Source organism: Lethenteron reissneri, chromosome 39 (assembly GCF_015708825.2).
Source record: "Lethenteron reissneri isolate LAM-NWPU_2019-01 chromosome 39, ASM1570882v1, whole genome shotgun sequence".
NCBI classification, from domain to species: domain Eukaryota; kingdom Metazoa; phylum Chordata; class Hyperoartia; order Petromyzontiformes; family Petromyzontidae; genus Lethenteron; species Lethenteron reissneri.
In genome coordinates this window covers 2,609,793-2,631,669 of record NC_083817.1, presented here as the reverse complement: position 1 = coordinate 2,631,669, position 21,877 = coordinate 2,609,793, and the positions used below count along the sequence as shown (strand labels likewise).

The following is a 21,877-nucleotide window of genomic DNA, read 5'->3' as shown; positions in this document are numbered from 1 at the left end:
TTGTCAAAAAAAAAACAACACGTGGCACTAAAATCACGCAGCAACACGCAGACAAGTAAATCCAGTTGGTCGACGTCGGGTAATGTTTTCATCGACCTTGATAAAAAAAAATAATTGAACAACGAAGATGCCGATCGATGAAGTGTTTCTCGTCGCTCAACTTGCAGTTATTCCAAAAATAAAATGCTGATGCTGCCGACGAGAGGACAAAGAGTCCATCTGACCCTGGAGGCCTTCCGGGGCGGCGCCGACGGGTGGTTCGGGGTGGGGCAGATCACGCCTGGGGCCGCCGCTGGCCTCCGATCTGCCGGCTCGCCTGCTCCTCGTCCTGCAGCGCGGCCCGGAAGGCTTTCACCTTCTCTGTAGGGGAACACGGCAGCCCCACCACGTGTCACCCACGTCCCCGTAAACGTCCTCTCCTCCCGCCACCACCCCTCAGAGCAGCAAGGGTATGTCCGGCATAGTGACGCCTCTGCGCAGACCTTATGAGATCAAGCAGAGACGTCTCGGCTAAAATCCCTCGTCAGTGCCTTTAGTGCGTTGACCCAGAACATCTACTTCACGTCTCAATACCACTTTAGTTGGAAATAATGAATAGTTTTCAGTCCTTTTTCAATCCACTCGTGAACGCCTCTCCACGCCTTTTGGTCATGCAGGTTGTTTGACCATACCTCACCACGTTGGTCAGTGGAGGCTGGTGAAGGGTAGGGGTGGGGGCGGGGGAGCCCAGGACCGGTTCATTTATCAGTCACCACTGATGTGAGCCATGGTGGCGAATCGAACGTAGGTCATCAGGTTTCAAGGCCACGATGCAACACCTGACCTATAAGTTTAGGCCATTTGTCTTCTCACTTACCAATGTTCAACATCGTGCCGGGCAGCCCGGGACAAAAATCCCAGGTGGTATCGAGCACAGAGCAGACAGAGTTAGTGGTGGTGGCGGTGGCGGCGGCGGCAGGGAAACTCACCCTGCATGGTGGAGAAGAGTTCGAGCTTCTGAGTGAGGATGAGCTCCAGCTGGGAGGCGTACGCGTCGACGTCGTAGTCCACCTCCTCTGTCATCTCCAGCAACGTCTTCTCCTCCTCCAGCCACTGGATCGATTCCTGCCGGGGGCGGACGCATGTAGCGTTGGCACGTGAGTGTGTGTGCGTGCGTGCCTTCGGCATGTCATCATTCACCCCCAAACCCTCTCCTGCCTCCTCTCACTCACTTAAGGGTCGCAATTCAAGTCAACAATCGATTCTTTGCAGTTTCGTTTTGACCATTTTATTTTTCATTGTTTGCAAGGTTTTGCTTGCGCAGTTTACTGACGTTCAACATTAACGTACATCTCGGATTTCTACGTGGGCGGTTCCACACGTGGCGGATTAAGCGCGCGCGCATGGGTGCGTTGGAGTGCGGTCGCGCGTGACCCCATTCCCATTGGCTCGGAGCAGAGCAGACCCCCGCAAGCAAGGTGGGCGTGTGCGCGCCGCACCGTGCCGCTCACTCTCTGCCGCGACCGTCTACGCGGCAACGAACCTCGAAGGCAGCCTTGTGATCCTCCACAAGCTCCTCCTCCATCTCCACCAGGTGCGACACCGCCTCGTGGAACGTGAAGAGCTGGGGGGACACCTCCTCCTCCTGACACGCGTGCGCAAGTGCAAGCCGCAGGAGGCACACACGCGTACAAAAGACAAAGGATCGCCCGTGTAGCCTTCACAGATTGTTGGGGCAAGTGCTGTTAGCGAGCACCTGTGAAGACCGGCACGGCATACGAGGGGGTGGGTGGTCAGCACCAGGCCCGGCCGCCTTTGTCTCCCTAGTGGCAATGTTAACACACCGCACCAGGTACTCATTTGAGGCTCAGTCGACCTAGGCAAGACCCAGGATCGGTTCAGATAATCGTCACCGTTGTTGGTCATGAGCGAGAATCGAACTCGGGTCGCCGGGTTCGTAGGGCAGCGCGCTAACTGCTACACTACTGCGTACACGCACGCACACACACGCACGCAAACACACACAAGCGCATGTTGGCAAGCCATCAGGGTGGTTTTGTGAGGAACTAATCTGTCGAATAAAGCCTGTGGATCTTATTCGAGGAATGTGTTAATGATTGTATGCATGTATGTTCATCTTATTCCGCCAACCGTGCTAATCGGAGGTGCGGGGGGGGAGAAGGACAACAAATTAAACACAAAAAGCGGTTTTAAAGAAATGAGTTGCGTGGAGGGGGGGGGGGAAACTCGACTGGTCGAAATCTTTTACAGAGCAAATGGCGTTGCTGTTAGCCATGCGGACCGTGATTGTGTTACCAGTACAGCACTACCATCAACTTCACCTCAAGCCTGCCCACTGTCAAATGAAAAGGATTCCCACTGCACTCGCTGCCACCGTTTGCTATGAGAACAAGTCGATTAACACCACGGGAAGTTACCCTTTTGAAAATGTAAAACAAATTGCCATATACGGTGGCTCCAATATTGCAGGTTCTCTTGGTGCCGTGCGTGAAATGTAAATGGTGAGATGTTTTTCAGAGCGAGCATGCGAATAAGCAGCGCACACATTGCCAGGTCACGAGCTCAAGGGAGGCATTTAAAATCATTTTCTCTTGACAGTGTCGTCTAAGCTGTGGATTCGTTTGTTTGGGCCCGAGTCGGCTGAGAAGAGAATGGGCATGGAACACAATGCAAACTAAATACATAACTAAAACGTGCACTCTGAGAAATGTGCAAAAGGACGAGTTCAGGAGGGCATTACGTGAAGACTCTGAAATGTTGTTTTTTTCAAAACATTTTGTGTTTTTGTTTTTCACTCAATGGTGCCCAAACAAACGGTCCCATTGCAAGCGCTGAAAAAAGCAAGGGAAGAGCCTGGGGCCTAACCTGCAGTCCTTTCAAAGTAAAATAGCCATCGCACAGCTTGATGAGCTCGACACTGTCATCTAGCAGGTCGAGTGATCCCATCTTCAAAATAAAACAACACGCAACAAGACCAACAGAGGCCGTCACCATCCGCACGCGGTCAAACGGGCGCCGTCAAAAAGCCAGCACAAAGCATCCTGTGCACTGTGGCCAATTTTTTCTCAAACGTACAGCTTTTGTCTTGCGCGTGTAGAGGACAGAGAGAGAAATAAGCCCCACGGCTGACCCAAGGCATTTGGTTTGCTACTTAATTAAAGTCAAGAACCTTAAATAGTTGATGTAACAAAGTGCTGTATAATCAGGCTAACTGCATGATGCTTGTTAATGTGCTTAGGGATTAGTCGCTAGGTTACAATTATGCATTCAGAAATTTATTCGGCAGAACCCAGGTTCCTGACCGCTCTCAGCGCACCGCGTCAACACAACTCCACCCACAGTTAAACTACACCGGAGCAATCAAAGAGAAGTCTCCGCGAATATGCACGCAAGACCTCAAAAATTAAGTGCGGTGCAAAAGCGCAAGCGCGTGACATGCACAGATAACAACAAATAATGACACGGGCAAAAGTGTGGTGGAGGCGTGCGCCACTCGCGCCGACACGACAAGAGGCCGTATTGGCCGTGCGGGTTGTGAGCGCGCGAGGCCGGGCACCAGGCGACGGCTTACGTTCTGCTCGCACAGGATCTTGAGGTCGTCGCGACCGGGCGACGCGCCCACGCTCCTGGGCGCCGACACGCTGGGAGCGTCGCCGGGGCTGTGGGCACCGCCCACGCCTGGCACCGAAGGGTCCACCCCCAGTTCCTTCACCCTGTGCCGCACGCGCGTACAGACGTGCACGAATGATGAGTGCGCGCGTGGACCAACGGAACTCATCATCGGCGGGCGAGCGACTCGTAGATGGCGCGCACATTGACCGGGTTTGCTGCTCGTTGCGCGCAGGTAGCATGCGGGAATCATTCGCAGGGTCAGCACGCGCACATGAAGCAATCAAGTAAAACACAGTGCGATGTCTTTTGTGAAATGGTTCACTCACACACACATAAGTTGCATGCTATAGTTTCAGCTTGGGGTAATATGAACACGACACAGTCCAGACCCTCAGTCACTCTCAGTGACCTCAAGTAGAACTGTACCTAATTATTAGTCTCGAAAGAAATTCCCTCCCTGAAGTGTTTAATAACACCGTTAAGTACGAGCAGGAGGGAAAGAGGTACAGCCAGGGGTTGGTCCTGGCATGTGGGTAGGTCAATGGGTATCTAGATTTGAAGCTTTCGTGACTGCAAGGATTCATACTCTTAGTTCTTTCGGTAAAGTTACGTAGGTAAAAAATAAAATAAATTTTTTGTATTATTATTAATTTTAATTTAATTTTTTACCTACGTGACTTTACCGAAAGAACTAAGAGTATCAATGGGTATCTCTCCGGGGTCCCACCATGCCCCATCTCATGACACATAGCGGGCAAGTCCTCCAGCCATAAACGTGAAGCCACGTCAGCAGCGTTAAGCCTTCGTGTCGCAGGCAGCGCGGAAGGCCACAGCGCTCAGCGTGCGCTCGCAAACCGATGCGATGAATGAGCCCCGAACGGTGCACGAGTCATGGTCGTCGTCCCCTAGGGGAGATGCCTACGATGCACGCCCCCCACCCCCGCACAGAGCATACTCAGAGTCGGACAGCGCAGAGGGAGAGAGGTCGGACTGGGTGCTTCCGGCTGACAGGAAAGGGATGTCCATGGGGTTAATTCCAAACTCCTTCACCCTGAGCCCAGGGCGCAGGGCACAGGGCGGGCGGCGTGCGCGCAAGCGGTGAGGAGAGGCGAGAGAAACGACAGCTCATGACAACGGGAGATGCAACAGCCGCGGCCCGCGTTATGACATTTCCGGTAGCAGGACGCTCGGCGTTGCTTAACGAGACAGACCAATAGACGATTGTAGCAAGCTCGGGCTCACGACACTGTCACAGCGACGTCAGGCGTTGGGTCTCAGGGTTAGAGCAGGGTTATGCCAATAACAATGCTCTTAAGCAAAACATTACTTGACAGCAATAATGCATCTTAACATCATTATTATGAGCCACTACTTTACAGTACGGTTATTCATAATCATTTAAAGACATTTTTTTGTACACAGTAACAAGCTGTTTTAAATAACTTACATCATTATTCAGACGTATCCTTATGGGCATTTCAGTAATGCTAAAAGACGATAAAAACTTTGAGAACAGGGGACAATAATAGGTGTAAGCTTTACCTGTCAGCGTATCGGAGCGTGTTGAGAGTGTGCTCGCAGGAGCTCATCCCTGGGGAAATCATGGCGATCTGGTCACAGTGAACAAAAGCCAGCCACATGTACACGGAGATGCCTCCAGGTCAGTAAAACGGCGACTTCGCTTGAACAGCGCCAGCTTCGGTGGCACATTCAGCGCAATCGAGCGACCGTGAATACCAAACATTTTTGTAGTTGTTGCCCGTTCGTGACGCTGGGTGGGTGATGAATGGCATGCAACCGCCACTCACACAATGTCAGGGAGTGTGTGCAACAGTGCGTTGTGCACACTCTCTAATATTCGACCCCTATTGATTGCTGTGCAACTCGCAAAAGGCAGTTAGACGGTGCACACCGAGAGCTGTTAGTTTTTTCCATTAAAGATTTTTGCCTGCTCTACAAGGTCAGGTCATGCCCTATAAAAAACGCACAAACTCGCAATCCGGATGGGGAATTATTTTACAGATTTTACGGTGTGTTACTCAACATTACCACTCATGGAAGACAAAATATTTCAAGAATCCAACGGTAGTTTGTGCGACAGCTGCGCTTCGAGCCGGCCCGGCCCATGCACCGAGTGCCGTTGTCTCACCATGCACGTGCGGGAGTTCTCGCCGATGAAGGAGTCCCGCAGCACCTGCGTCAGCTTGCTGGCGCGAAACGGCGTGTGCGGCTTGTTCTGGCCGAGGGCACGTATGCACTCCTGCACGCCCACCACACGCACGCCCACCACACGCACGCAAAGAGGGAGATCCCCCGTGCAGCCTACACAAAATGTTGGGCCGAATGCTGCTCGCAAACGCCGTTGAAGGCCAGGATATCGCACGAGGAGAGCGGCGTGGGCCTGCGCTACGTCTAGCCGCTTTCGTCTCCTCATTCATCACGTTTAAACCACCGCACCACGTATGCATCATTTAAAACGAACCACGTGCGCACATACACGCACACACATGCCGGAAAATGCACTCTCACAGAGAGCGGGACGTGCAGCAGGACCCCTATATACACCAACAATCTAATAAACCTACAGCCACTTAACGTTCAGCACAGTTGGATTTGACCTCGCGCTGCATGACAGACTGCTTGTCGTATTAACAACAAGCATGGCGGCAACCAAGCTGAGTCTGGGGCCAATGGTGCCAAGGGGGCAGGAACATAGAATCAGAATATCTATTTATACTGGAGAAATCCGATGAGCTATAAAGCTATTTCGGTGATTAAAATAAGTTTTGTGCCCACAATACATTCATTTAATTGTGTGTGTACGTGTAAGAATCGATTCATCTTCTTGGTTCTTTCGGTAAAGTCACGTAGGGTACCAAGATAAAAACGACGTCGCGTAGTGACTTTACCGAAAGAACCAAGAAGATGAATCCCTGCAGTCACGAAAGCTTTAAATCGAAATTTAAGAATCGATTGTTTACGAATTACCCAAAGCATATGCTGATAAACCTTCATGGCAGTGGCGCAAACAAGATGGTGTAAATACGCGACAGACAATACAACCGAGAGGGTACCAAGATAAAAACGACTGAATTCTTGAGAGAGAATAGTGAACCTCAATTTGTAACGTCTCATTGAATCACCCTGGGATGGGGGGTGGGCAGTGGGGGGGCTGAACGATTACACACCAAGAACAAAATGCAGGGAAACCTCTACTATCCAGGATATTTGTGGTGAGTGAATCAGAATGTTTAATTATACTGGAGAAATCCGATGAGCTATAAAGCTATTTCACAGATGTCCAGCAGAGCGAGTGCATGGGCACGCGGTCGTCACCTTGAGCGCCAGCAGGCTCTTGTTGATCTCGGCGCCCTCCAGTCGCGTCTGCCGATCGGCGCTGGCCGTGTCGGCGCCGCGCTCGTTGCCGGCCAGGTCGATGAGCGAGAACTTGCCGTGCATGCGTCCCGCACGCCGCAGGATGAGCTGGAAGACGGCGTGCGAGCGCGACGACTTGCGCGTTCGCCGACGTCTGCCCAGACGTTCTACAAGGGAACACGGCAACGGAATATAATGAGGCTTGTAACCTGACACTCATTGCATGGCACGACAATAACTTTACCCGATCATTACGCGCAACCTTGATTTAAATCAATGAATTGATGCGTTGTCTTATGCTACGTATGGTTGAAGCCTTCCATCTAGTGGTGATGGTAGGAATAGCCACTACACGGCACGACGCCAAGCCTGTTTTAACCTCATTAAAGTGAGCGGTGGAGAATTTACCATGGGAATTGCCCATAGAAGAACGGCAATTTGAAGATGATCCTGAAAGAAATAGCCCAGCGGGACCCAGTCGCTCACGTTAACAACTAAAAAGACACGCAATCTCCTCTTAGATTCTGTCGGAGTGGGAAGGATCGCAGCACACAAGGAGGTGAGAGGAACTCGGCTTTGTGGCGTTAACTCGTTGGGGACGACGGAGCACCTGCAGTTGTTGCCCATCTCGATGAGCCGCAGCACCTCCTCCACATTGGACACCTCCTTCTCCTGCAGCCCCACCACTTGCACCTGCTGCCGCCCGTCCTCCAGCACGCGCAGCTTCGCCTTCCTGTTGAGCAGGTCAAACACCTGCCAGAGAGAAAACCACGGAGCGTGGTTCGGACTCTCACCCATCACGAGACCGGGCAAATTTACGTCGCGTGTCCTAGGTGGTTCCCCAAGCTGCTAGCTCGACGCCGCACAAAAATAACAGATCATTCTCAAATTAGTTTTTAAAAATAAATTTGGCCAATTCCAGCTCTGAGAATCAACACAAAATGTGGTTTGACATGTGACGAACACTCTTTGCAAGTCATGTAAAAGCAGTGCCTCTGGTACGGAAGTAACTTGAGTACTAATTCTGTCACATCATCTTGCAGGGTCATTGTTTGACTGCAAGCTGCGAGAGTTTCCGAATGTAAATGTATTCGTCTCGTGACATGATGCCATCACAAATCGAATTTGACTTGATATCAATCACACACACACGGACAACCACACATGCACAGCCCTCACAATGCTCACTGCTGCTTACTAAGCAGCTGAACCATCTACGATGGACGACGAAGACAAATTTGCAAGTTTATGCACACGAACCTAGATAATCAATGGATACAACCACCGCCCACGACACATTTTTCTATGTCAGCGTCTGAAAGGAAACAAAACGTCCATTGTGCCCATCAATATGGGTATTTGTGGTCGACTGAAAAAAGCAATTTGTGGGTAAGAGTTTCTCATTTAAATCTCACCTTTCCGCTGTAGATCTCAAAGAAGGTTGCGTTCACTTGGAGGTTTAACTGCCGGTAGCGAGGCTGCTTTAAAAACTGGAACACATCCCGCGCTGTCAAAAAACAAAAAGCAATAAGTAATGTTCCTTGGCGATTGCCAACCATGTGTGATGCCTGAACAATAGCCAAACAAGGGCATACTGGAAGGTACATATGATTGCATCCTTATCGCATATACACAGCTACAACACTCGCATGCAGACAATAGCGTGCGATTCAAAATAATTTACACTCATTAATAAATCCAATCGTGGATGAATAGCCTCCCCCCCAAGTCGTGTCCATCACGGGAGTTTTGTTGACCACACTTTGCCACGTTGGTCAGTAGTGTGGATTGGCAATGGGGAGATTCAACATCCGTTCGAGAATTACTCGCAACCGATGTTAGCTGTGGCCGGGAATCGAACTCGGGCGGGCAGGTTCATTGCGCGGTGCGCTAACCACTATGCCGCCACTCCACTCCAGTATTAAAATATCGAAAGTCATCACTTGGTTACGTCTCACCTGCTAGGGCATAAATGCCTTTAGCGCAGTCCTGAGTCTTCCCAGAGAACACACCGCCCATGGTCTGTGTGGGAAGGTGAAGCGGTGATGGTTAACACTCATGCAAGGATGAATGTATGCATGTTGAATTTCTTCTGCCCCGTACGTAGCCAATTGTGATCATGGTGGCAAGTGGGCATCAGGGCGTGCAACAGGCAACAAAAAGCAGCACTCACATGGGTTTTCCCACTTCCTGTCTGTCCGTACGCAAAGCACGTGGCCATCCCCTTCTCAAAGATCGTCTCCACCAGAGGACGGGCCGTGAATCTGTACCACAGAGCAGAAATGGCATCAAGACGAGCAGCGTTTGTATAATTCGGGGCAATTCTCACAGCACAGGTTTGTGTGACCAGTTCTTCCTACATATACGAACTTTGCTACAATGTACAAATGCAGTCACACATTATTACAACTAACTTACACATTGTGTCAGTTTTAGCTGCAGGATAAGCAGCCTCACGGAACATCGATACAATTTCAAACCTCCACAAACATCCATCGACTCCAACAGAAATGGAGGATGCTCATGTCAGGACAGGGTAAAAGCAACTTGAAAATGAAGACTCATCATGAAGTCAGAAAGCATTGCAGACGCAGTCGCGATCATAGGTTACGGTGGGTGGAACCACGTGGGCAGGGTGGAGGAGCGCGGGTCACTGAGAAAGGCATGACAATAGCGTCCACAGGTTGGCAACCACGGGAAAGACAAAGCCAGATGGTGGGATACTATCAAGAGTGGTGGGTGTTGACTGCTTGACAGCCGTGAGACCTCTCGCAGATGGAATAAATGGCGAGGTGCGGTGGGCATCAACGACATCAGACACAATGACCTCTTGACCTTGGCCTCTACAGCAGCAGACATCTGCTGCAAGTTTGCCCCGGCCGGTCCTCCCGTTTGCCCCAAGCCCACCCACCTGTAGACCATCTCGTTGGTGGTGGTCTCGTCGAAAGCGTAGTCAAAGCGGAACGTCTGGTTCTCCAGGTACTTGGTGAGGTCCACCTTGAGCTTGGGCTCGTGCACCATCACGATGTCCTTGCTAGGGACGGTGATGACGTCGATCTCCTTCCGGCCCAGCTCTGCCGCACAGCATGGTGGGGTGAGGTTCGAGTGAAAACTCGGCCATCGTTGTTGTTGGTAGTTGTTTCACCACCGCTCTTCACAGTAAACTCACGATTATCCGTGCGATGGTTAATCCCGTTTGCAGATCGAACCTTCTTTTTGAAAATAAGTACACCTTTAACCCTGCACCGTGTCCAATTCTGCTCCACACTCATCAAGCGTCGGTGACACACTGCCCACGTGACCACAAACATGTCACCACCTAGTAATCCGATTACTTTGAGGAGCAACAAACACAGACGAAGTGTTGTATGGCTTCAGCCCATTACACATGGTGTAATGGTGTGTAATCGTTCACCCCCCCCCCCCCACCACTGCCCACCCCCCATCCCAGGGTGATTCAATGAGACGTTACAAATTGAGGGTCACAATTCTCTCTCAAGAATTCAGTCGTTTTGATCTTGGTACCCTCCTCGGTTGTATTGTCTGTCGCGTATTTACGCCGTCTTGTTTGCGCCACTGCCATGAAGGTTTATCAGCATATGCTTTGTGTAATTCGTAAACAATCGATCCTTATACGTACACACACAATAAAATGTATTGTGGGCACAAAACTTATTTTAAATCACCGAATTGTTACATGCCTAGTTTTAAGCTCACGACGTTCCAATGCTACGTTTTATGATCTCCGTTTGGAGTAGAATATGCTCAACCAACCGTACACGTCACAGGGCAACTGCATACACTTAACATTTTTAATGAACTCTGACGAAAACTTTAAACTATACATAAGTGGGATGTGATCTTACGTCCACTTTACCTTTCTTGTTCAGTGGTCTCTTTCTGACACAGACGCATATCCGGCTTTCCTCTATCTGCAAGAAAAATGCGACGACTTCAACCGTCGAGCTCAAGCCACGTCACGTACCGTGCACCGTCACCACGCAGTCGGAGGAACACACGCGCGCATCCGCACTTACAGAGTCGCTGAGACACAGCGGCTGGTAGTCGAGGCTCGATCGGAATTCCTTAATCATCACCAAGAACTCCCAGTTGGGGTAGCTCACGTCGTAGTCCTGCGACACAACACACGCAGCAACACAGGACCAGCGTCAGCGAGCGCCGCCGCGGCGAGCATTTCTTGCCGGAGCAACTTCAATGCCACGCTCCCCTCCTGCTTGCTCCCCGCTACAGGTGTCCCACCCCTGCCACGGGGCCGTGCTCCGTGCTCCGTGTGTCACGAGTCGCCTGAGGCCGCCAGGGCAGCCAGCCCCACCTGTGCCCGTTTCTCCCGGATCTCCTGGTGCTGCGCCCGCCGCTCCTCGCGGTTCCGCCTCATCTTCTCCACCTCCTTTACGCAGTTGGACTTTCTGCGAGCTGTCACGACGCGAGAATTGCCAAAGGGTCATGTAAGTGGCCTGTGACATCTGCCTCAATTCCATCCACATATTGGGGAGTCATTTGAAAGCTTAAGATATATATATTTTCAAAGCAAATTTTTTTTTTGCAAAAACACATGATCTCTGATACTTTGGCTTATCTGCTCTGCTACTTATCTGTGCTGACAATTACAAAATCACGGTGTAATTATGCAAGTTCTATTTAAAAATCATTCAACAAATAGACATAACCCGAACAACTGAATACCAACGAGCGTCCCACCAGTAACTTATACACAAGCAGCATTACGATGGAAAACTATTTCTGAAGCCAACATTAGCTTCAGAGTTAAAGATTCCATTTAGTCGTGTCACCTGTCACGGCTGGGGCAAAGCCAAGGAATATAAAACATTATTAAAGGAATAATTGATACAAAAATTTTCAACAGTGAAATTTCAATGTTGTTAACCCCCCAGAGATTACTATATGGGAGTTGTCATCACTATTGTAAAATAATGCCCGAACATCAACGCAAGTCTGTGACAGTCAAAACAATGTTAGAGCAGTTAGTTGTACTTGGTTAACCGAGGTGGGGTCAGTGGCAAGGTCTCAATAATCGGCCGTCTTCAAGACAAGCAGCTTTATTGTACGATTGCTGAACGATGTCAGCGGTAGGCGACTGTTGCGTATGACATCACCATCTCAATACACCAATGGTTTTTTTTCCAGCTTCAACGTGGAGCGCCAACATCTGCTGCGACGACCTACGTCTAGTGCAGGCTTCAATGTTGAATGTAAATATTCAGGCCGATTTTAACTCGAACAAAGCAACCATTGTCTGCGCTTAGAAAATGGGCTTTTCTGATATTTGCAACAAAGAACACTGAAGCATAAACCCCACGTTAAACCACGGCAGTCACCAGGGCATACAGCGCAGCCGCTGTGCCTTCATTGTGTCTCCATTGTGGCCGGGATAATTGAGAATTATTCTCACAAGACAGATGGCACAGGGGTGAAGGTCACAAGAGCACTGTTAGCAGTCACGTCACTCGGCTACCATCACGACGACGTTTGCCTCTGCCCTTTAAGGCTTCGCCAAACAAACGCCTCTCCCCGGGGCAGAAACACGAGAAGCCACGTCCAAGACGCTCGCAGGCGGCAGGGGGCTTCCAAGCCCTTCCAGGCCGTCAACCGGCCTGCTTGTGCCCCTTCACTTTACAATATTTCACGGCTGTGTCAATACGATGACAGTATTGCACAATTTGCAGTTAATCCATTTTGACCAGACCTGACCTTGGAATAAAGATTTTTTGGACCCAAGTGACTTCTAGCTACTAATCAACATATTCATCAAGTGATTTAATTACCACACATTACCAGGAAAAAAAACAATAGCTTTTTACTTATTCAAGACACGCTACACCCAGGTTCCGGTTTTACATGTTCGACTGTGCCTTCCCACACTCACGTTGCTGCTGCTGTCCCGGTAACTCTTTCTTGCCGAGCTGGCCGGCGCCGGCGGGAGAGCCTTCCCCGTGGTTGCCATTCTGTGGCGCTGACACCCCCTGCTCCATCACTGTGCTGGGCCGCCTGCGCACCGGTAGTGCTGCAGCAGTGCAACACGACGCCACCACCGCCACCACCGGCAGCCCCACAATCGGCACCACCACCGGCACCCACCCACAAGCAGGAGGCCATCATGTCAACCCAATGGTCAGCTAGCATGGTTAAACAGCATTGAAGCAGCATTAATTGTGCCAAATTTCTACTCTACAGAACCGTGATCAATTATACAGCATAATCTTTCACTGTAAATTACATTATTATTTGAGAAATTTCCCATGATAATGCGTGGTTATAATGGTTTAGCAATAGGCTTTAAAACGTGGCACATAACCATACATACAGCCAATGTGCAGCTGCTCTATTATGAAAAGATAGTTGACACAATGCACATATTAAAATGGAGGGCTTGTATACAAAGTACTATTAATGCTTCTTTGGCAGATATTGAATCCCACCCGAACAAGAGATTAATGAATGTTGGCAGCTGGGTAACAGCTTTCAGTGTACACACAAATGCAACGAAACACAAACGGTGGCTATGACCTCGTTTTCAGACACCGATGATGAATACGGAATTGTAGAACATGTCCCACACTGTCAGTGGGCAGGGTAGGCACGTAACGCTTCAGCGATTACAACCTACTCTTCTCCTCCTGACAGATGCATCAAACGTGTATAAGATTTGATGACTAATTATGCGTACACATTGTATGTGATTAGTTGATGTGAGTTCACTATACCGAAAGAGAATCCATTCTTAATTAGTATTGTGACCATGAATCATGACAATTCTTCCAATCACAAAGAGGTTGGTGGGGAGGAGTTATTAATTCCAGTCAATACAAATCAGACAGTACAAACGAGATTAAAGAAAAAATATTCTTGAAGGAATATCCTCAATGATGACAATTCGTAAATTTTCGGAGAGGATGAATTGTTACACGGCTAGAGTAGGGGCCACCTGACTGCCTGACCCAAAGCCATCCACAGCGGTGAGAGAGTGGGCGAGTGACAAACCTGAGATTCTACTCTCCTTAACAGGGACTTCATTCCGAAGGGGGATCATGGTACGCCGGGTCTGGAAAAAAAAAACACATATTGGCTTAAGCAACAAACATCTATGCACACGGATCAAAACATCAAGGAATACCTTCTTACTACAAATTAGCATGCACACACTGATTCCATGACTATATTCCTACAAAGATAAAGACCTCCCAGGTAGCCTTTACAGATTTTGCTGTTCGCCAGCACCTATGAAGGCCGGCACGACTATATCCGTACACACACACAGTACTAAAATAATGAGCCTGCATGCTTTGCTTTAAAATACCACCTTAAATCAACTGTGAAGAAATCAACAATGCAGATATAAGATGCAGCAGCTACACATGCATAAACAATGACACACACAAACACAGAACATGCCCGTGCAGTACTTTAGGCTCAAACACATGTTGGTATGCCGAACATAAATTACCACTTTGTTGTAAATACCGCTGCCTGAAATGTAAACCTACCGTTTTGTTTGTTCTATAGCAGAGTTAATGTTGAAGGTTGTGAATTTGTTGATCGGTGAAAGCAGATCACTTATGAAAGGCTCCCATCTAGAAGAAACAATCTGCTCTTACAGTAGGTCCGGATGAGCCCTCACCTTCCCGGGTCTCCCAGCCTTCACAGAAGGCGTGGCGGGTGGCGGCATCTCGGGGTCCGGCTCGGAACCGGCGTCCGAGCTCACTGACGTCAGCTCGGGGTTCAGAGAGAAAATACTCTCCAGGTCGATCTGCAGGAAGACAGCGGTCTCATCACCATCTCCACTTTCCGCACCGAGGTTGAACGGCGATCCATGCACGAGCCGGCACCAGCACATCGACTCAGTGCGAGCTATTCCCCAACAGTCAGCAAACACACCAAGCAACCACCATGGTCGGAAATCATTCATTCAGTACCTCCCTCCATTGTCTGCAGGATTGGAAGCTCTGGTAGCCACTTGAAGCGCAGGCAATCTCTACTCACTTCTACACTGCGTCGTTCGCAGTCCACTTTTTCACATCATATAACCATGCGCCTTTCTTGGATGACCTCTACTGAGCAGTGAGTGCGCACACAGAACCGCCGCATTCGCCCATCAGTCCAGATGAATGCCAGGGGGCTGACCGTCTCACAAAGCACTTGTTCAGTTTCCAGAGCATCGGTTTACTTGTCTGGCAGTTTGCAGTCTCGACGCATAAGAAGATTTAACAGTGCGCGCCATGCAGCTGTAAAGACAGCTGAATGTCTGTAAAATAATATTGCTTTGGGGTAATAGTGTGTGAAAGGGATATTTTTATATTTATGAATACGTAAGCGTGCCATCTAAGTGTGTCTTTCGATCAGCAGTTGTAAATAAATCAATAGAGGATATGATTTAAAACACATGCATTACACTGACTGAAGAGGTCTAAACTACCTGCTGAATGGACGGTCTTCAACCTAACAATCCTTCAGGGGGTTCCAAAAGCTTTTAACTGTAATCTCCACCATCCATTATACATACGACACAGCGACGTATATTACAAACCAAAATGAAACGAGGATTCCCCCCCGCGAGGGGAAAATTGAACGGAGACAATATTTAAAAATGTATGCATCGTGGCTCCATCTAGGCTGTGCATGTGGCAAGTAAGCAGAGGCGGCAGCAAGCTTGTGTGTTGCCCTCAACACTGTACCCAATTCTGTACAAACAGGGTAGGAACCAGTTGTAAAGCAACGACTTTTTGGCATGGTTCCTAACTCTCTACACAAACGCATTCTCAATGAATGGCTGCTGCCCTTTCCCTCTGTAACTACGAGCAGCGCAGACACACAGTGCAGGCGCCACAGCCCTGCTTACTGGGAACGCGGACAAGGTTTGTTTTATCACCAGTTTTGAGTAGTATGTCACCAGCAGCATATAAATCCGATTTGGCCATGACACTTCTTACATGTAATATTTTACAGACATGTGTCAATCACTGCTGGATAAAGATCTCCCCATATTGTTGATTCAAGGGAGTTGGTTGGCCATACTTCATAATGGTGGTCAGTGGGTTGTGGTGATTCACATATCCCGAAAATTACTTATTCCTTTCAAATTTGTACTGGCTTAAAAACGGACTTGTGATGTCCAAGTGCATGTAAACACCCTCATGGGCCGACAGTAAAATCCTCGTTTACAATTATTTGCAGGAAAAGACCCCAAAGTTAATCATGTAAGCATGATGAAGGTTAGCGAAGGAGACACCGAGCATTTCCCACAAATCCCTCGGGAGAGGTGGCGGTCTGCACTGCTGGGCTAATCCAGGACAGCTGTTCGAGACAGTGCAATCAGTGCATTAGCAACCTCAGCAGCAGAGACTCAACAGCCTCATCCCTTTCTTCGGCAGGTGTGCGGCCTGGGCTAAAGCGAGGACGACCAACACTTAAGCCTCATGTGCCTCCAGCAATCATCATTCAGGGACAAGGATTTTATTAATCTTCATCCAGCCTACAGTTGCTACCAAAGCAAACATTAAATGAAATACACCTTCAGAAATGTGGGCTCTTTTAAAATGGCAAAAGGCATTGTACAGAGGAAAAGCACAATGGTGAACTTCGGTCCTAGACTTGTCAAGCTGAGCCGATTCTATTTTCATCAAGTGGACTCGAGTCAAGTGGTGCAACTATATTTCCGTGGCAGACCTCAATTTAGATCATCCAGGAAACTATGCCATCACAGAGCTGCACGCGTTTATTAAGGGCCCGTTTTGTTTTTGAGAATATCACAACTTGGTGATTACGTACAATTAATTTTACAATGACACTGGTGTACACTGGCAGTCTTTCTTGAAGATTTTTTTTATATGCAACACTTGTGAGCACATGGCCTTCTTTATAATTCACTACTGTCCATAGATCAATACTGACCAACCAGTAACATACAAGATGCAAAACACAAACCTTGAATTATGCGAGGCTTACTCAAACTGCTTAAACACAAGTGGTGGAAACCTCACCTCTTTCCCCTTCGTCTCCCCATTCTCAAACCACTCCACCGTCACACTTTCACTGTCCTCATTCAGTGCTGTCACCATGGCCTGATGAACTCTTCCTGTGGGCATATGGACACAAGGACACACTTGAGCATGGCGTGATGACTACAAGCCACACTATGTCGGCTCACAACAACCCAAATCGTTCTCACGGCACATACGTTGAGAAGGGCACAAACTCGTCAAAGAAAGAGTCGTAAACGTGGAATGTACCAATCTTACATTATTAATCCCCTTGCATATTGTCAGGCATATTTAGGATGACATGACCGACGCATGTTTCGTTTGATAAGTGGTTGTTTCAATTTTTATGCTGAAATTTATTTTAGACAAAACTAATGGCAGACATGCGCACGATTCATCAGTATTTCTGAAAGCTGACACTACATTTTCCTCCCACAAGCGCACAATATTTCACGTTAAATATGTATCACCAAACGACAAAAGGATCTGATGATACACCGACAACGCTACCTCGACTACGACTGGTTGGTATCAAGTGTCTCCCTACATTACGGAGACAAACCAACAAAAGTGGGCTTGTCTTCAGCGGCAGGAATACCAGTGTGGTGGGCAGGTAGCAACACAGCCTGCCTCGAACCGTAACTGGTAAACTTGGCTGCTGAAACTGCACCCAGACCTGGCCGTTGAAAGTAAATAAAAAAAGTCTCGAGTGAGGGGCTGTTGGTGGTGGGTGGAGTTGTAAACGTACTCGTGCCCGAAGGGTCAAAGGATTACATGGCGTGATACCACGGCAACCACAAGTACACACACCATGCCGGCGGTAAAGGATAACACTGCACAATAAATTGGGTGCGACGGTCAGTGTTACAACTAAGACAAAGATTCCCCGTATAGCCTCCTAACAGACTGTTGGCCAAAGCTGCACTCGCACCGCGACAGCGTACTCCCCTTTCAATCCCATGGAAGATTCGGTGGTGGAGGAATTGAAGGTTGCAATTACAGAACAGAATGCAACGCACACGTTTTCTGCGCTAAATGTGGAACGGAGCTGCAGAGGAGATTTTTGATCTCGCTCCAGCCGCTCACGATCGCGCTTAATTTGGGGGGTGGGGGGGGTTAGTAGCTGCAGCATTTCTATATTTAAGCGACCGGGAATGTCGCCAGCCAGCTCGAGATTGACTTCATCGAGCCGCTTTGACAAGGTGAACGCGATCAATAACACCAACGCGTTGCGCGCGAGTGGGCCAACTGCTGAGCTCACCACGTCTTACAAGAGATTCGTCATCACGCTTACACACGCTTACGCTTTGCAAAACAAAAACACGCCATCACAACCCCTTATAGTTCCGCTTGCAATGGTTTGACTCGCAGAACTTTGAAAACGCTGACACAATTCCTCCCAAAGCATCGTGAAAAGTGCCAAACCATCCGCACGCTTTACAATGTATCGACGTACACAATCACGCAGATTCAAGAATGCAACTGTCTCAACAACAACAACAATCAGGTTCCTACCACCAGAATGCCGGTCTCCCTTGGCTTCGAACCCACGTGTGGGTCCGCAGCTGCATGGCGAGCGAGCATCATGCTTGCGTTGCGCGCACAAAGCTGATTCGACCCGGTTCGTGTTTGTTACGGTAATTAGCAGAGGCGATCGACTGCGTGGCCGGGAAGTCGCCAATAACAAGTGACCGTCCGTCCACCCCTCCTGTCACCTCTCGGCTCCACGGGACAACATCACGGACCGATTCGCATTAAAGATTTACACGCGCAAGGCGAAACCGGCACGGCGTGGCCAAGTACGAACCCGCCTTCAGGCGAATTGGTCACCATCTCGCTTGTCAACATCAATTACTGTACACGCTTATTGCATTATTCCTTGCATTGGGAATCGCATCATTAGCGAGGCGTCGTATTGGTTTCAGACTATGAAGCACAGGGAAGATTGTACATTTTCTTTGGGTATTTCGGTAAAGTCACGTAGATAGGTTCAAAGAAAATAACAAAACTACGAGGTTTCGATCGCAACACAAAGCGGTCCTGATGACGACCGCTTGTGTTGCGATCGAAACGTCGCAGTTTTTTGTTTATTTTTATTAATTTGAACTTATCTACGGGACTTTACCGACAGACCCAAAATAATATGAATTCCTGCAGTCACGAAAGCTTTAAGTCAAGATGTAAGATTGTAAATGTTGTGGATTTGCTCTCCAACACACCGTTGTGCTGCAACGAATCGGCATGTTTCTTTACGTGACAATCATTACTAATTGGCTGTGTCGGCTGGTTTAACGATACACTCATATTTACACAATCTAACCCCAACAAAATCCCTATATTATGGATATCGGTCGCGAAAGCCTGACGTGTTAAAACTACGCCGCAACCACAGGCGCAATGCCCACTGGCGATAATCGCCGCGCCGTTTTCTATCGATTTATCGACAGAACCACGTCACGGTGTCGTTCCCATAAAAGTTGCCACGCTCGCTTTGCAGTAAATGCGTTGCCGGCGAAGACTTAAGCCGTCGGGGTTACGCTGTGGGGGGGACGCACTAAAATGTTCAGTTGTACAAATGTTCTCGTATTAACATGGCCTCGTACGCTGCCGATAGGTGCAAGAAGCCCGTTACAGCAGCAGTTGGGTTGTGGATTCAATGATGACGAGCAATTATCATTCATGAAAACAACAACGCGGCATTTAGAAAGTACGTTTATCCGAAAATGTGTTGAATTTAATGTCTCGCGTTTGTGTTGTAGTTAAGGGATCACAGGGGAGGGGGGCTGGCCGGGAAGGCGTCTCGGCCGGTATTGTTGAGCCTCTCTCCCACAGCAGAGAGCTCTGGTCAAGCATGTAGCGTCTTGTCTAAATCAAAAAACGCAATTCACTTCAGGTGGCAGTGTTCAAACACTGGTCACGGACCCCGCTTAGGGCACTGCATCACCCGGCCCGACCCCACCTCTCCCTCCCGGGGGACACAGCCCCGTCCCGGGCAGGCTTTCTAGGCAACACCGACGCTTCAGACATCACACCTAGGCCCGCGCAGGCTGCTAGAATCAACACTTCACATACGCAACGCGGACCTTCGGTTGGCTGCTCCGTATCACGTGACCCAACCGAGCGCTGACGCAATTGGCCAGGCCGACATCACGTGGGGGGCCGTGCTACTTGTACGCGCGACCAAATACAATCGGAGTAGCGGCGAGAGCCCCCCCCGCGGGGCGCGGCCCCCCGGGGTCTCCCCGCCGCCGTCGCTTCGCGCCGCCTGCCCCTCGCGCTCCTCTCACCGTCGCTGCGCTGGATCTCCACGTAGCTTCCCACGCTAATGCGTCCGAAGTCCATGTTGGCGGTGGCCGCAAACGGTGTCGGCTCTGTGCTTAAACCTTCGCTCCCGCGCCGCGGCGCCGCTGCCAGGGAACCGCGCAGCCCCGCCCCTCTCCCCCCCCCACACGCTCCCCCCGCCCCTCCCCCCCTCCTCTTTCCCCCCGCCCCTCCGCGATACAATTCCCACAGCGCATGCGCATCGCCGCTCTCATCACCACGCCCCCCCCTGCACGCCCCCGCCCCGAGCGCGGGAGCATGTGACGCGCTTGACCCAATCGGCTTGCAAGACAGAGGTCACGTGCCGACGCGGCAGCCAATGGTGGCCAGGCGCGCTGTCGGTGTGTCGTGGGAATCAAACGGCGCGCCGACAGACGCCGCCGCCGCGACCGTTAGGGTTTGAATGGGGTTCGCGCGCATGCGCAGTGCGCGGACGTGCCCAGCATGCGGGCGCGTGCCGGTGGGCGGGGGTCGGGAGGGAGGCGTGGCCGGAAGTTAAGGGGCGTGGTCGAGTCGGTGTAGTGGGCGTGGCCGGAAGTGAGGGCGTGGCCAAGTGGAGAGTGGGCGTGGTTGGAGGTGAGGGGCGTGGCCAAGGGGGTCGTGTGCGGGGCGGTGGGCGAGGTCTCTCGCCCCGTGACTGATGATCCTGTCTTCTTGGTTCTTTCGGCCCCTTTTTTTTTTTGGCCCCTCTCTCCCGATACTTTCCATTCATTGGCTACCACATTCTGATGAGCCCCCCCTTCTCCTCCCCCCTCAACTCGCTTTTAAGGGATTACATCTTGAATCATTGTCTCACTTGATGCAGCTAATCTGGCTGTGACTGTCCCACCTGATGACGGAGACTTGTGTTGCCTCCGAAACGTCGTGATCTTTATTTTATTTTATTATTTTATTAATTTTGATGTTTTACCTACGTGACTTTACCGAAAACACCTAAGAATATGATTCCTTGCAGTCACGAAAGCTTCAAGTCTAGAATTAATCTTTCGGTAAAGTGACGTAGAAGGGAAATAATAAAATAATATTAATAAAACATAATAAAATAATTCTCACGACGTTTCGGCCACAACGCAAGCAGCCGTCCTCAGGCGAAGAACAGGTCTATCGGAAAGACAGCGTCTGAATGAACACCACCAGGCTTGGAAGCGTATATTTAAGCTGGGTTGGAGGGGGAAGAGCGCCTTGACAAAGGCATTTGCATATCAAGAAGAATTTAGCATATTTATGTGAATGCAGATGATGAGACTATGTAACAAAAATTTTTTTTGTTCTAGATTTTTTTTTGTTCCTAGGTAGTAAGTGTTATTTTCTAATTGCTTATGCCTAAACAGTATATAAAATGGCTATTATTGCCCACAAACTTTGCTTTTGTGACCAGGACAGTGATATTTTGAAATGTACCTATTTTCAATGAGAAAACGCGTGCTTTTGTGTCTTTCCTTCACATAAAGTCCTGGTCACAGAAGCAAAGTTTGTGGGGAATAATAGGCATTGTATATACTTTTTAGGCATAAGCAATTAAAAAATAACACTTACTACCCAGGGACAAAAAT

At 49.4% G+C, this 21,877-nt stretch overlaps 1 protein-coding gene across 1 annotated transcript; it reads right to left on the bottom strand.

The window, feature by feature from the left end:
* LOC133352039 (kinesin-like protein KIF2A) lies at positions 1-20,475 on the bottom strand. The gene is given in 21 exon segments (XM_061567751.1): positions 1-360; positions 969-1,104; positions 1,523-1,624; positions 3,572-3,713; positions 5,155-5,222; positions 5,762-5,872; positions 6,949-7,122; positions 7,124-7,154; positions 7,598-7,740; positions 8,403-8,494; positions 8,946-9,009; positions 9,161-9,251; positions 9,899-10,061; positions 10,865-10,919; positions 11,025-11,120; positions 11,321-11,421; positions 12,893-13,030; positions 14,008-14,068; positions 14,645-14,773; positions 17,004-17,098; positions 20,291-20,475. Coding segments are annotated over 21 exon segments (2,133 nt in total). The 5' UTR covers positions 20,346-20,475; the 3' UTR covers positions 1-274.
* Positions 20,476-21,877: the final 1,402 nt, after the last annotated feature.